Source organism: Aphanomyces astaci, assembly GCF_000520075.1.
Source record: "Aphanomyces astaci strain APO3 unplaced genomic scaffold supercont1.47, whole genome shotgun sequence".
Classification (NCBI taxonomy): domain Eukaryota; phylum Oomycota; class Saprolegniomycetes; order Saprolegniales; family Verrucalvaceae; genus Aphanomyces; species Aphanomyces astaci.
The window spans coordinates 471,524-484,268 of record NW_009798310.1 but is presented as its reverse complement, the minus strand read 5'-3'; the positions used below and the strand labels follow the sequence as shown (position 1 = coordinate 484,268).

Sequence of the window (12,745 nt, the reverse complement as noted above, 5' to 3'; positions counted from 1 at the left end):
GAGCAATATTGATGAAGTTATGGCTATTTTGCTGTTTACCTCTTTTTCTGTATAACTGTATCAATTGATTCATGGATTGGCATCCATTTATAGAGTTATCTGTAATTCTGATTTGCGAGCCAGCACCGCAACATCCAATACAATTCGGATAGTTAACCGGCGGATCCCTCGATGGGCTCGCCCACTGTTAATTCTTAATTCACTCATTTGGAAACAAGCTGTTCCTTTGTTCTGTGGATCGCATCGCACCTCCTCTCCTACCCTGAAACCCCGTAAGCACCTAAATTGTATATTTTGTCTATATTTCGTATGAAATAAAGTATCCAGGAACCTAAAAGCATATTTGTTTTGTTTTTCTAGTGTTTGAAAACATTCCAAGACAAATTCTAACTTGGTTTTACATTTCCAAGACATGTTATATAATTGCAGATTTTATTAGCTATAACATATACCTAAAAGTTTTGTATTAGTAAAAGGGTCCATCTTCTCCGAAACACCGGAAGCCCAAAACCCCCCACATTGGAGATTGTCGAAGGTTCGGTGCTGGTAGCGTCAAAATGGGCTCTGTGAGGGCTCGCGAGAGAATTTGCAAGGGCCTCCGGCCACACGTTGCAGATAATCGCATGCACATTCGATAAAACGGTCGCCGGCATCGTCCATTCGTCTTCTGTGGCGGCCGGCAGGCTAACCAAAATATCGAGCATAGCCTCCGGCCACCTGTCGGTGTTGTGGTTGGGGGTCGCTGCGCCTTCATGCGTCCTCGCCGCTGCCGTAGTCGTCCATGGGTGACCAGAAACTCCCGAATTTGGCGAGAGCCTCCGGCCACCACATGTCCCCTTGGGGTGGCGTTGATGCGGCTTGGCTTGAGGGCCACGTTGGCGTCATGGCCAGGCGGCCAGAAGCTCCCGAATCGGCGAGAGCCTCCGGCCACCACATGCCTCCAGGGTTCGCGGTCAGCGTAGCCTAAGTCGCACCTGAACCTCAGTCCCACTGTACTGCTTGATGTAAATGCAATGTCCGGATAATTATCCGGGTGAATGGAACGAGCAAGGTTTCTCTTTTTGTCCCAAACTGTACAAACACTGATTCGCCATTAAGCAATGAGTGGGTATTCGATCGCGTGCTCGCGGTGCAACCGTTTGCTACCATGGACTTCCTACGTTGATGCCGTATGCAACTCACCATACGCCATGTGTAACATCTGCCGATCAGACACGTACAAAGGACAAGGTAAACAACGCATGGAAGATGTTCTAATATTCGACGTGGGGTCATTCGGGGAGTTTGACAGCGACACTGTGTGGGCGATTCCCATGAACCCTGCCGCCATGGTGATACGAATTGATTTCACCAACATGAGTGGTGAATTTGCCTCAGCCGCTGAGTTCATTACGCAATGCATGCAGAATGCTCTCGGTTTTCGATTCAGGTACGTAGCTATATAATTATACTGTTCATAGTTAAACTAGTGAATCTACTTCGTTTATAACGTGTAGAGTGAAAAAGGGCATATCGTCGACGGCGCAACGACAATGCGCTACGAGCAAGTCCAGCCGCAATGGCGTCCAGTACACATGCGTGTACACGTGCTCGCAGAGAGAGGATATTCAAGGAGCTTCAAAGGGCCGCCGGCGTTCCAGTGTCGTGACACCTGAGATAAAGCAACGCAATCGTGTTGGTTTCAATTCGTATCCTTGCAAAGGTATTTGATATGATGTTAATTGTCTTGCTATGAGTGATATAGCGTCTATGTCCTAATAGAAGTCTGTGAACCAATATTATTACTATTACCCCTAGTGCCGCTCGACCTTCTAGCCGAAATAGATCTCATACCCACAGTAGGTGTACTAGCAATGTCAAACGTTGGACACCAAGTGTTTGTGCGTTTTTATCACGCGGAGCACCATATTGGGCTTGAAAATGCTTCCCCGCCAACGGATCCCTTCTTTGTGAGCTATATTGAAGACCGTGCCATGCAATGTCGCCAATGAAGATACGTGACTGCTTACTTCAAGAGCGACGTGACGATGGCTCCAAGTTGGTCAACATACCGTCGGCACATCATATACTGCATCTGTGCAACAAGATAGAAAATACAAAGCATACTTTAGCAGTACACACACTTCATACTTAAAATAGGTTATGCAGACATCGTTCAAGAGACACGCCGACGCTTTTAAGTCCAGTGTTTTGTACCATCAGGAAACAGCTTGTGTCGACAGCCAGTCCATTGTATTCGACACCGTACGACAAGTCGACAACGTGGTTATTGTCATGAAACAGCTTGTCCACAGCATGCAGCAAGGCACGTTCCCAGTGAAGCTCTCCCGAGTCAGTGAGTGTGTGGTTGACTCGTCGCACGGCACTAACAGCTCGAACTTCGAAATGTTCGTGCTAATTGTACCATTTCGCGGTGAAGGTTACCCATTGAGTTATTTCTTCATTCGGGAGAGCGGTACGCAGCAATTGTATACATTGCATCTAGTGCATCTAGCCCATCTACTTGTACTATAACAAACATGAATTCATATTGAACTATTCGACACAGGAGAAGTTCGAATTGCGTACCTGGAAAGCTGGTTTACGCTCTTGCAACAACAATATGCACTGGCCCTTTTTGTGCATATGGACATGGACGCAAGCAAGATTGCTGCCACGCAACGCGCCTGGCCTGGTGCGAAGATATCCTTGTGTCTGTGGCACATGGATCGTGCAGTCCGGATGCGCTTGTTGTACCAGCTCCCCGACAAGAAGAGGTGACCTGTAAACGCTGGTTCAGTGTTACTTCGGAGTGTAAGTAATCATATGTGGATTCGGTGTAGATATGCTGCAAACGATGAACTTAAGGAGACGGACGGCTACGACCCACAATTTCCATCCGTCGCATTTGCAAGAACGACGTTTTCGCCCAAACCGACGTCGCGGATGTTGTGTTGGACTTAATGAAAGTCCATTACAAAGCACATCCGATGTTTGCAAACGTGGTATTTATGTCATATACGTCATATTATCTCTAGTCCATGTAGATACACAAATCTTACATAGTTTCCTCGTACGTGTACTTAGCGTACAACGTCTACTCGTTCTAGTTAGTCTAGTACGTGTAGTTCATGTGTAAAGACTTTCTTTTGTAGATCAACGACGATTCCATGACCAAAGCGTATTGTACAGCACTTCGCGAGATGTACTTGCTGTGCAAAGAACACAACGAACCGTATGTGTTCATTTACCTGTTCATCAACTGGTACACATGGAAGGAATACGCACTTTGGGCACGGTCAGCGTACCTTCAAGGGGTATCGTGCCCAAAACGAGTATGCTAGCTGAATCCCATTTCAGCAGAATAAAGATGCATTTTTTACGGGTACTTGAGAACTTGTTTTGTGATGTTGTGTTTATCACTACCGCTAGGAACACGCGAGACCCAGATTAGACTTGCTGTGCTATATCATCACCAACAACATTCAAGAATGGTACACGAGCCACGAATGTGTCCATGTTCTATGGTACGTACCCAGCTAGCACATATACATGCTTTCTCATGACTAGGCCATCGATGTTATCTAGATGTTGTATATGTTATCGAGATGTACTGTACCTAGATGTACTATATGAATAATAGGAAGACCGACCTGGGAGACAAGATTCAACGCCAATTGGAAACGATGCGCAATGAAAATCCGGCAGGGCGAATTTAACACAGGATACACAACTAGCTTGACCTCTTGGACCTTCGCATACAGCGAGTTTCTTCTGTGCAAGCACCTTGTTCTTGCACATATGGTTGCGAATGCATCTAACGAGGTGAAACCCTGCGTATCAAATGATTGCTATGTGCACAGTGAGTTCATATATTGATGTAGATATATGCCCCGCAGTTTAAGGTGCGTGGGTTTACGTACCCATTTTGGACGTTCCCCTCGTTGAAGTCCGAAATGCTAAGTCTGGAGTCCAATCGGCCCATGGCGAACATTGTCGTGCACTCCGCCGAACTTGACATCTGCAATGTGGGAAGCACTTCAAACGATACGTCAGTGGTGCAAAACGACCATACTCAAAGTGGCACCACCAAGGTTATGCATGAATCGATAGTGAATCTGGCCGAATGGGTTATTAGCCATGCCAATGAAATTCAAGACAACCCACGACAGTTACACATTGCCCAACGACAGCTGCAGCGGGTGTACAGTTATCAAGAGTCCATTTCCCAAGTGGCACGTATGCGGAAGCGACGACGCACCAACGTAACAGGAAACGAGCTGACGGTGTTCTTTCAACCGCCATCAATTTAGTATCCTAGTGTAACTAGTTAGTACACTTTATATAGACAAGTATTACTCCCTAGTGTTTGTATATGCGCATTCAAGTAGTGCGTCTAGAAAACGTATGCTAGTATATGTAATAGTATATGTGTGTAAAGTATTGCCACTACATGTCGTAGACATCATATATCGTATTGTCCTTTAACCCAAAATTTGAACTTGTGCTGATTCGGCTAATCTATCGATGTACTCATTGTACTGGCTTTTGTAAGTCAAAATGGTCCAGTGTCACACTAATTTAAGTCACACTCTAATTCGATGTTGCATTGGCCGAAGAGTAGATTTGATTGACCACTTGATTGAACGAACCATACAAGATCGGGATATTTGAAAAAATCGAGAATCTAATGCCCACACAATTGCGATTGTGATTCAGTTTAAGGAAACAACAAAATTTGACACAAGCGAATGTATTTGCATGACGACCTTTACTAATTCTTTTTAGGACGCTTTGTCGATCGTTGGAGCACAGCACGCACAATTGGAGCACCAGCGGCCACATGAGTCGTTTGGGCGATTTCTTCCTCCGGCTGGTCGTCTGGTTCCTCGGTCGTTGTCAAGTTCTTTGCCCTTGCATATTCCCGCACCATGGCTCCGGGGTTGCCACCAAGCTTGCGGCACACAAATTCAATCATTCCAAACATTGCATCGTTGGCACTCACACCGGTTTCTTCGATTGCCGTTACGAAAGAGTCGTAGTCTGTCGCTGGTGATCCGACGTAGTTGGGGGGGTCATGTAGATGGACTTTCCAGTGGTCGAAGAACGCTTCATGATCGACGGCAGCCATTTCCCTGTACAAGCGGTCACTGTAGGAAGGCAGGCTGTCGTCATGGTTCTTGTGGGTGCCGTAGTGCGTAGACCTGTTGGATAAAGTGATCCACTTGGTCTTGCAGGATGGCACGGGGCACACTACGCAGATCTTCTTGGGATCGATTCTGTGCGAGATTGCTGATTTTGAAATGAAACGTGTTCACTTTGATTCTTTGACTTGTATTTAAATACTTGACATTTGCATGAACTATTCGTACTATGTATTCTATGATATCAACTTGCATTCTTGCCAAGAGACTGCTTCCACCCAGTCGTCCTCGTCCAACCAGTCATAGTTTGCCCCAACAGTGATGGGATGTCCCACCAACATTTCCACTTGAGTTTGTATTTACCTTAGTGAAGTACACCTGATATGTGAATTGGGTGCGAGTTAGGACTGCTTTTCGCGGTCGGCGGCGGAATGTCGGAGGCGCCGGCTGGGAGGGGGCGCCTCCGGATACGCTATCCGGATGAGGGGGGCTCCCCTCGGCTCCGCTGTCTTGAGGGTCTTCGGTGGTAGGCGGCAGATTGGAAAGTGACTGGCTGGCCAGGCGAAGAGAAGCTGGAACGGTCAATCAAAATGCACCAAATCGGAACACATACTACACTTGATCTTAGCCAAAAGGCCGAGAAGGTATTTCTTGATTTTTGTTTAAATCCTACAAACGAACTCAAAATCATGTGGAACTTTGGCATTTTTCTGAGCTTGTGACATGCTCTTGTGAAAGAATAATTCATTGACGTGAGTGTATAAAGCAGTTTGATGAAGGTGGTATAGTGAAACAGTGATAGATTTATTTTGATGTGTTTGAAGGATGTATGATGATGTGTTAGGCTTCACAAGGGAGGAGTGCTGGGCCCTCGGAAACCTGTCCCGAGGTCAGTGGCAAGCCGCCTGAACCCCCGGAATCTATAAAAATGAATGTGAAAAAAATACCCATATTAAATATGGTAATCAGTTTTCACACTGATTAGAACAGAGGAACAAGTTCTACGTCCATTCAGTGGACCCAACGCCGAGCCGAAGCATCCGTTCGCCGGCTCCTTTAACTCCCGCTCCCTCACTTCCCAAATTCGCCTGGACCAACTCTCCTCAGACGTCGCCTGGTAAAATGTGGATATTCTATATCTATTGTGGATATTCTAGATCTATTAAATATGGTAATCAGTTATCACACTGATTAGAACAGAGGAACAAGTTCTACGTCCATTCAGTGAACCCAACGCCGAGCCGAAGCATCCGTTCGCCGGCTCCTTTAACTCCCACTCCCTCACTTCCCAAATTCGCCTGGTAAAATGTGGATATTCTAGATCTCCAGGAAACACGCATCACCCAACAACAGCAGACCGACATCAATGGTTATCTGCTACTCACAATCCCCTCAAAACTCCAACATGGACTGGGTTTCGTCATCGCACCCAACCTTCGCAGCCGCCTCCAGTCATACTAGGCCCACACCGATCGCATCGCCGTCGTCCAAGTCAACCTCTAACGCCTCAACGTCATCACAGCCTACGCCCCCCACATGGACCGCCCATCATCCGAATCACACAACTTCTACGACTCACTCCGCACCGCCTACTGTTGCCTCCCTTACAGGGACACTACCATCCTATGCGGCGACTTCAACATCAAACTCCGCTATGCTACCTCCCTCGACAACTTCAGGGGACGCTGGACCCGATGCAGCCGCAGCCGCAATGGTCTCTTGCTCGCCAAAGCCTGCGACGAGCTCAAGCTCGTGGCCTTCAACACCCTATTCCAAAGGCCCGCCACCCAACTGACCACCTCGTGCCAACCACGCGACACACACCACCTGTTTAACCATATCGATTACATCCTTGGCCATTAAGATGCTTCGCAGCTACTGCACCAACGCCCAATCCTGGGGTGGCACTACATCCTCGGGATCGACCTCTCCCCACACCGTCGACAGCGCCTAATTAATGTCCGTTCTTGAGACCGTCGACCGCGCCTTATTGATGTCCGCTCTTGAGACCCCGAAACCCCTCCTCCTGGCCTCGACCACCCTGTCTCTCAGGGTGGTCGCCAGCTAAACCGCGCACCCTTCCCCCCCAATACCGGCTTTCCCCAAGGCAACTCCCTCTCACCCGTGCTCTTTGTAGCCTACCTTGAGGCCGCTCTGCGCGACCTCGCCTCATCACCACACGTTCCACGCGATCTCCTTAGCCATACTATCGCCTATGCCGACGACGCCGACTTCCTGTGCTCCAGCATCGACGAAATGGACGCTATCTCCCCTGCCATCCTTGCACCGTGGTCGCTACAATGAACCTCGATAAGACTGAACGCACCGTCGTCCAAGGCAAGCCCATCGACCCAACCTCCCAAACGGACACGACTGCCTGGAGAACGTACAAGAAACTCGGCACCTACCTCGACGACTCCGCCGAGCTCCATCGCCGCTACACCCTCGCCCGGGCAGGCTTCCACCGCATGTACTGTCTCTAGTTCCGCGACGATAAAGTCACTGAAGCCACTCGCCTCCGCATCTACAACTGCTACGTGATCCCCATACTTACGTACCATTACGGCACCTGGGCACACACCAAGACCCAACTGCTTCGCCTCGAGGCCTTCCATCGCCGCCAACTGCGTTGCATCATTCGTTTCTTCTACCCCAACAGGATCTCCAACGCCGCGCTGTACACGCGCTGTGACTGTGAACCCCTCCGAGTCACTCTCTTGCGAGCCTGCTGGCGCCTATTCAGACACATTCTCCGCCGACCGCTCGACATCCCCGCGAACATCCACATGTTGAACTACCCCGCCCCCAACCCACCGCCAAATGGCCTCGACCCCACACCCGTCGACACCACACGCTGAGCCCTACGCTCCTACACCTCTCGATCCCACACGATGAGCCCTGCGCCCCATACACTGCACCCCACCTACGTCCCTGGACCCCACGCGCTGCGCACCACTGGTATACAATCATATTCACCTATGTAAAATATTAAATGATAGTTAAAGCGTGTTAGAAGCTTCAATCCATACTAGCGATGTTGGCGGTGGACGGCGAGGAGCATGCCCTGTGAAGTATGAGGCAGAAGCGCATGCTGGCACCCGGATTGGTATAGTAATATGAATGCAGTATTGTATATGTATTTGAACATTTGAGGAGTTATATTTTTTATTCACGCGTGGATTGGATTTCTCATTACAGTAGTACATACGCAATGTTTTGTACATGTTTGAAGATGTATGAAGAAATAGTTTTGAGTCACTAATATCTCAACGACTGAATCATATCGTGACAATGCCTTGAGGTTTGAGCTCGCGCAACGTTCTCATAGGCGATGGGTCGGTGATCCGCGCTCCATTCAACAAACAGTAGTACGACGCGATGCGATCATCCAGGTCTCCATTTCGATGCATGGTATGAAGCGCCTTGAGAGCCGTTCCGGCGGATTTCGAGGTAACTTGTCGTTGATCGAAATAGTCCATGATTGCAGTTTCAGCAGCTGAACCGTAGTGTAGAACGCCGTCGCGAAAGTCGGAGGAACCAGGTACCAAGCTGTAACCATGTGGAAGGAATAATCGCATCAAGCGGACAAGCTAGGTTTAGAGATTCGATCCAAAAAGACGATTCACGTACTTATAAACGCCAGGCACACGTTGGCCGCCTGGGGTGCGTTTCGTTTCTCCAGGACTGGTTGTGTAGGTGTAGGAGGTTGCCACATCATCGCCAATGTAGAAAGTTGCCACACCGTCATGTCACGATTATCGGACACGTCAGGCATCGCCCCACCACTCCCAAGGCGTGTTGTCCCGTCGGACGTTATCGCGCTGGTTCCAAGGATGCCCGTTCCACAAAGATCGACGTCGTCGAAGGATGCCACAGTGTCCAAGATGGCCATCTATGATACTGCCGTGTCCAAAGGTGGCAAATCCTTTTGACTGAACTTTGGTAGGTAGCCAAATAATGATGCTTCTGGCGTTGTATCCATTGCCAACCACGCACCCAACGCGACTATCGGGCAGGTAAACACTGAATTGTCGTGGAATATCGACAACCCTTGTTCTTCCGATGTCTTGACACGAATCAGTTTCAGGAACATGACGTTCCGTGGCCCCATGGAGAAATTGCGCCGCTTCAGCAACAACAGATCCGAACAGATCCGATGCACGCCCGAAGCAGTACCACAACAAAAGCTAGAGGCACGCGTCGTGGTAGTCTTTGGGATTGACAGCAGTCGAGTAGAGGAATTGAATCAAAGTGTTCAAATCGTCCTTTGTTGCTGCAGTTGCCTTCACAACCATTCCACCAGAGTCTCGCTTTAAGCAGTAGCGTTCCAGGATGACTCCCAGTTTGAGCATGTTGGTTGTCGATTGGTTGCGACATGCAGGGTAGAGCTCCATCAGCAACAGCTTGACATTTCGAAAGTACGATGTCACTGTGTTCCGAGCAAGTAGAGCCCCCTTCTCAGACACAAGAAACGCCAAATACGCTCCAAACTTGTCCACGACGCCCACGAAGATCGTTCCCGTTTGATCAAGTTGCATACATCGATGAACATAGTCGTAAGCGACGTCTTCACTCTCCACGAAACGCTTGAACGCATTGATGGCAGTTGCTCTGGCGCTCTTCGTACTCGCGGGCTCTAGATCCCTCAGGCTCATTGGGCTTATAATGGGCCAGTTATAGATTTTTCAGAATGTATGTTTTGTCGGAGGAGTTGGAAATATGTCAGCTATGCGAAAACAGCTTGAATTTTGTACTTACGGATGCATATTTTCAAATTTTCTCCAACAAAATATGTCGGAGTTATCGGAGCAGCTCAATATCGCCAAAAACCTGAACTGATTGGCCTAAATTAACAGTCTGGATTTACTTGATTGGATATAATGCAAAATATCGTTCATTTATTGGCCAGAATCACGCATACAAACACGAAGTAGTGTCGGAGTAACCGTCATATTCATCCATACCACAGGTTCACTAGAAATTACTGCAATCATATCCATAGAACCATAGAACTAAACACTAGAGCTCTTTCGAAAACCTGTTGAGCTAGAGTTTGAGTTTCGCCTTGTGTTTTCCAGTGATTTGATTGGCCAATGCAAACATACTGTATTTGAAACGCAACTCCAGTTGACACAAGTCGGCCGATGTCTCAACGACGATTTGAGTTTAGAGTTTCGCTGGAGTCAGGTGTGACACATGGCGCGTCATGGTCATATGCAAATTATAACCAATCAAACTACAGAACTCCTGCACGTGGAAAAGAATGTAATTCCGCAAACGCTACCGTACCTTGCAAAGCTATGCTTGGCGACGCTTCATACTGGTTTACACGACTTAATCAAGCATTCACATTTCCGAGCGTTGTGTGAGATGATCCTGTGTCACCTGGTACCTGAAAGGTAGAGCAACACCTTCGCTGGCTCCCCTTGCAGCCTTTGTGTTCAATCATACTCCAGCATGCGAGAAGTCATAATATCAACATGAACAATATGTTCGGTAAGCACCTAAGTAGGTCATATCTCTTGAAATTTGTATCTCTAACAGATAAGATAATTTTGTCTATTCGAGAACAATGACTTTGATGCCAAGTGTACTTATTTGACTGAGTGGAAGTAATGGGCACTCATGGGTTGTGTCAAACTCAAACTCTTGGGGTCTTCGAAAGAGCCATAATATTATACGTGAGTTTCACTTCGCTGCGACATGTTTGACTTTCAAATTCTAACTCAACGAATCTTCGAAAGAGCTCTACTATCGATAATACTTAGGCCCTGTTCGGGCAACTTCACTGAACGATCACTGAACGTTTCAACACTGAACAACTTTATTCTGATTGGCTAACTTATCCGAAATCCGGATGCGTTCCGTGTCGGAAGTGTTCAGTGGTGGCACTTTCACCACGGGACTCGGAATCCCGTGTTGGGATCACCCCTCCCACCACTGGATGCAATTGATTGGAAATTATATTTTCATACATATTTCAAGTTATATTATTCGAAAGTATCATTATGTAAATTGCATGGTTTGGCGGAGTCCACATGAGCGGCGAAGAATCGGCCGTCGGCTCATGCAGGTAGAGGTGGCTAGAGACCCTCCGCGAATGCGCTTTTTGGCGGAATAGTAAGATATGTACGTATGTGTGTGACCTAGTGAATATCACAGGGCTATGCGCAGTAGCGCTCGCGTACCAGCTAACCACTTTCATGGCAGCTTGCATCACCACACATCTCAGCGACCACGGCAGCACTTCGGTCATGCTTTAGAGTCAACCACATCATAAATGAACCTAATGACTAACGATTACGACGAAGTTGAGGCTCCAACCCGCGCTCATTGCGCATGAACGACCCAGCGCTCGCATCCTTCGATCCGTTCCGACGTTTCCCCGGACATGACAAAATGTTGGCCGGATAAAGTCACCGGATAATTCTCATCGTTCAGTGTTGAAACGTTCAGTGATTGTTCAGTGAAGTTGCCCGAACAGGGCCTTATTTAGAACAGACTTATGGCACAATAGTAAATACTTACGAAACATCACTTGCCAAAAATACTATGACTTACGAAACAAAAGTGTTTCGTAAATCCAAATTATGGAATCAAGTATTCATGACTTTTGTATTGAAAGGCAGTTATGCAGCATATTTTCGATTTTGCGAAACAAGGTTTAACCGGACAAATATCAGGAAAGGTCGCATCAATATTGAAACAACATTCGTAAGACAACGGCCATGGAAGGAACTGGGGAAGCCCGCACGGATGAATCTCAGCGTCCTGAACCCGGCGATGAAATCATTGCTTTGCGTGTTGTAAGCAATACACGAAAGCAGTATGAAACCACTCTTGCTCGTTTGGTTCGTTGGCTCGAGACAGAGCACCCTGCTTCTGTTGACAGTGGCCGCCTGGCACTGCCTCTCTCGGTTTCAGTGTGCAAGTCGTTGTTAAACTTCTCATCCGTCAAACGGAGTCGACATGGTGTTGAAAACGTGCCTCGACAATACAACTCCTACGCTACCATCAGCGGCGTCCAAAGTGCGATCAAGTATGAATATACAGAGCGGGGCATGGCCTTAGGTTCCAAAATCGAAACGTTGATTGCAGGTATTCTGAATATATTGTAATTATTACTGATTGTGGAATAGAATTTAGCGCTGGGTACAAGCGCAAGGTAGCGCAGCTCCGTTCGAGTGGTGAATTGCGAATTATGGAGGGCAAAGCCCCGATGTCGGTTGCAGATTGATATAATATTTTCGTCTGAATGTATTCTCAAACAATTTTAGGATATCGATTTTTGGCGCAGCAAGCGCTTCAGGCAACAAAAGATTTCAACTTGAGTTTGACTTGCCATGCATTTCTGCTCTTGTGCTGGAATTTGATGGCTCGGTCCATTACAACCGCAAATTTACGACTTGAACATGTCACTTGGCGAGGTATATTTTTTAAATCAATTTTGTAGGATTTAATTTTCTCTAGGTGATGCACTCGTTATCGAGTACGGACTGGCAAAGAACGATCAAACGGGCGAGATGAGCTATCCACGACATGTTTATGCAAACCCATCATGCCCCGAGATCTGCCCGATATTGAGGTAATTTTAATAACTAATATAGTACTTTGAAGTGCAA

The 12,745-nt window shown here is 47.4% G+C and overlaps 2 protein-coding genes across 2 annotated transcripts; both read right to left on the bottom strand.

Moving 5' to 3' along the window:
- Positions 1–750: 750 nt before the first annotated feature.
- H257_13369 (hypothetical protein) lies at positions 751–1,330 on the bottom strand (the record flags this gene model as incomplete). Its single annotated transcript, XM_009840867.1, has 3 exons — positions 751–963; positions 1,221–1,253; positions 1,298–1,330. The coding sequence occupies 3 exons, from the start codon at positions 1,328–1,330 to the stop codon at positions 751–753; spliced, it is 279 nt and encodes a 92-aa protein (XP_009839169.1).
- Positions 1,331–8,401: 7,071 nt separating this feature from the next.
- Positions 8,402–9,015, bottom strand: H257_13368 (hypothetical protein; the record flags this gene model as incomplete). Its single annotated transcript, XM_009840866.1, has 2 exons — positions 8,402–8,672; positions 8,750–9,015. 2 exons carry the CDS (start codon positions 9,013–9,015, stop codon positions 8,402–8,404), a joined length of 537 nt encoding a protein of 178 aa, XP_009839168.1.
- Between the last annotated feature and the right edge of the window lie 3,730 nt (positions 9,016–12,745).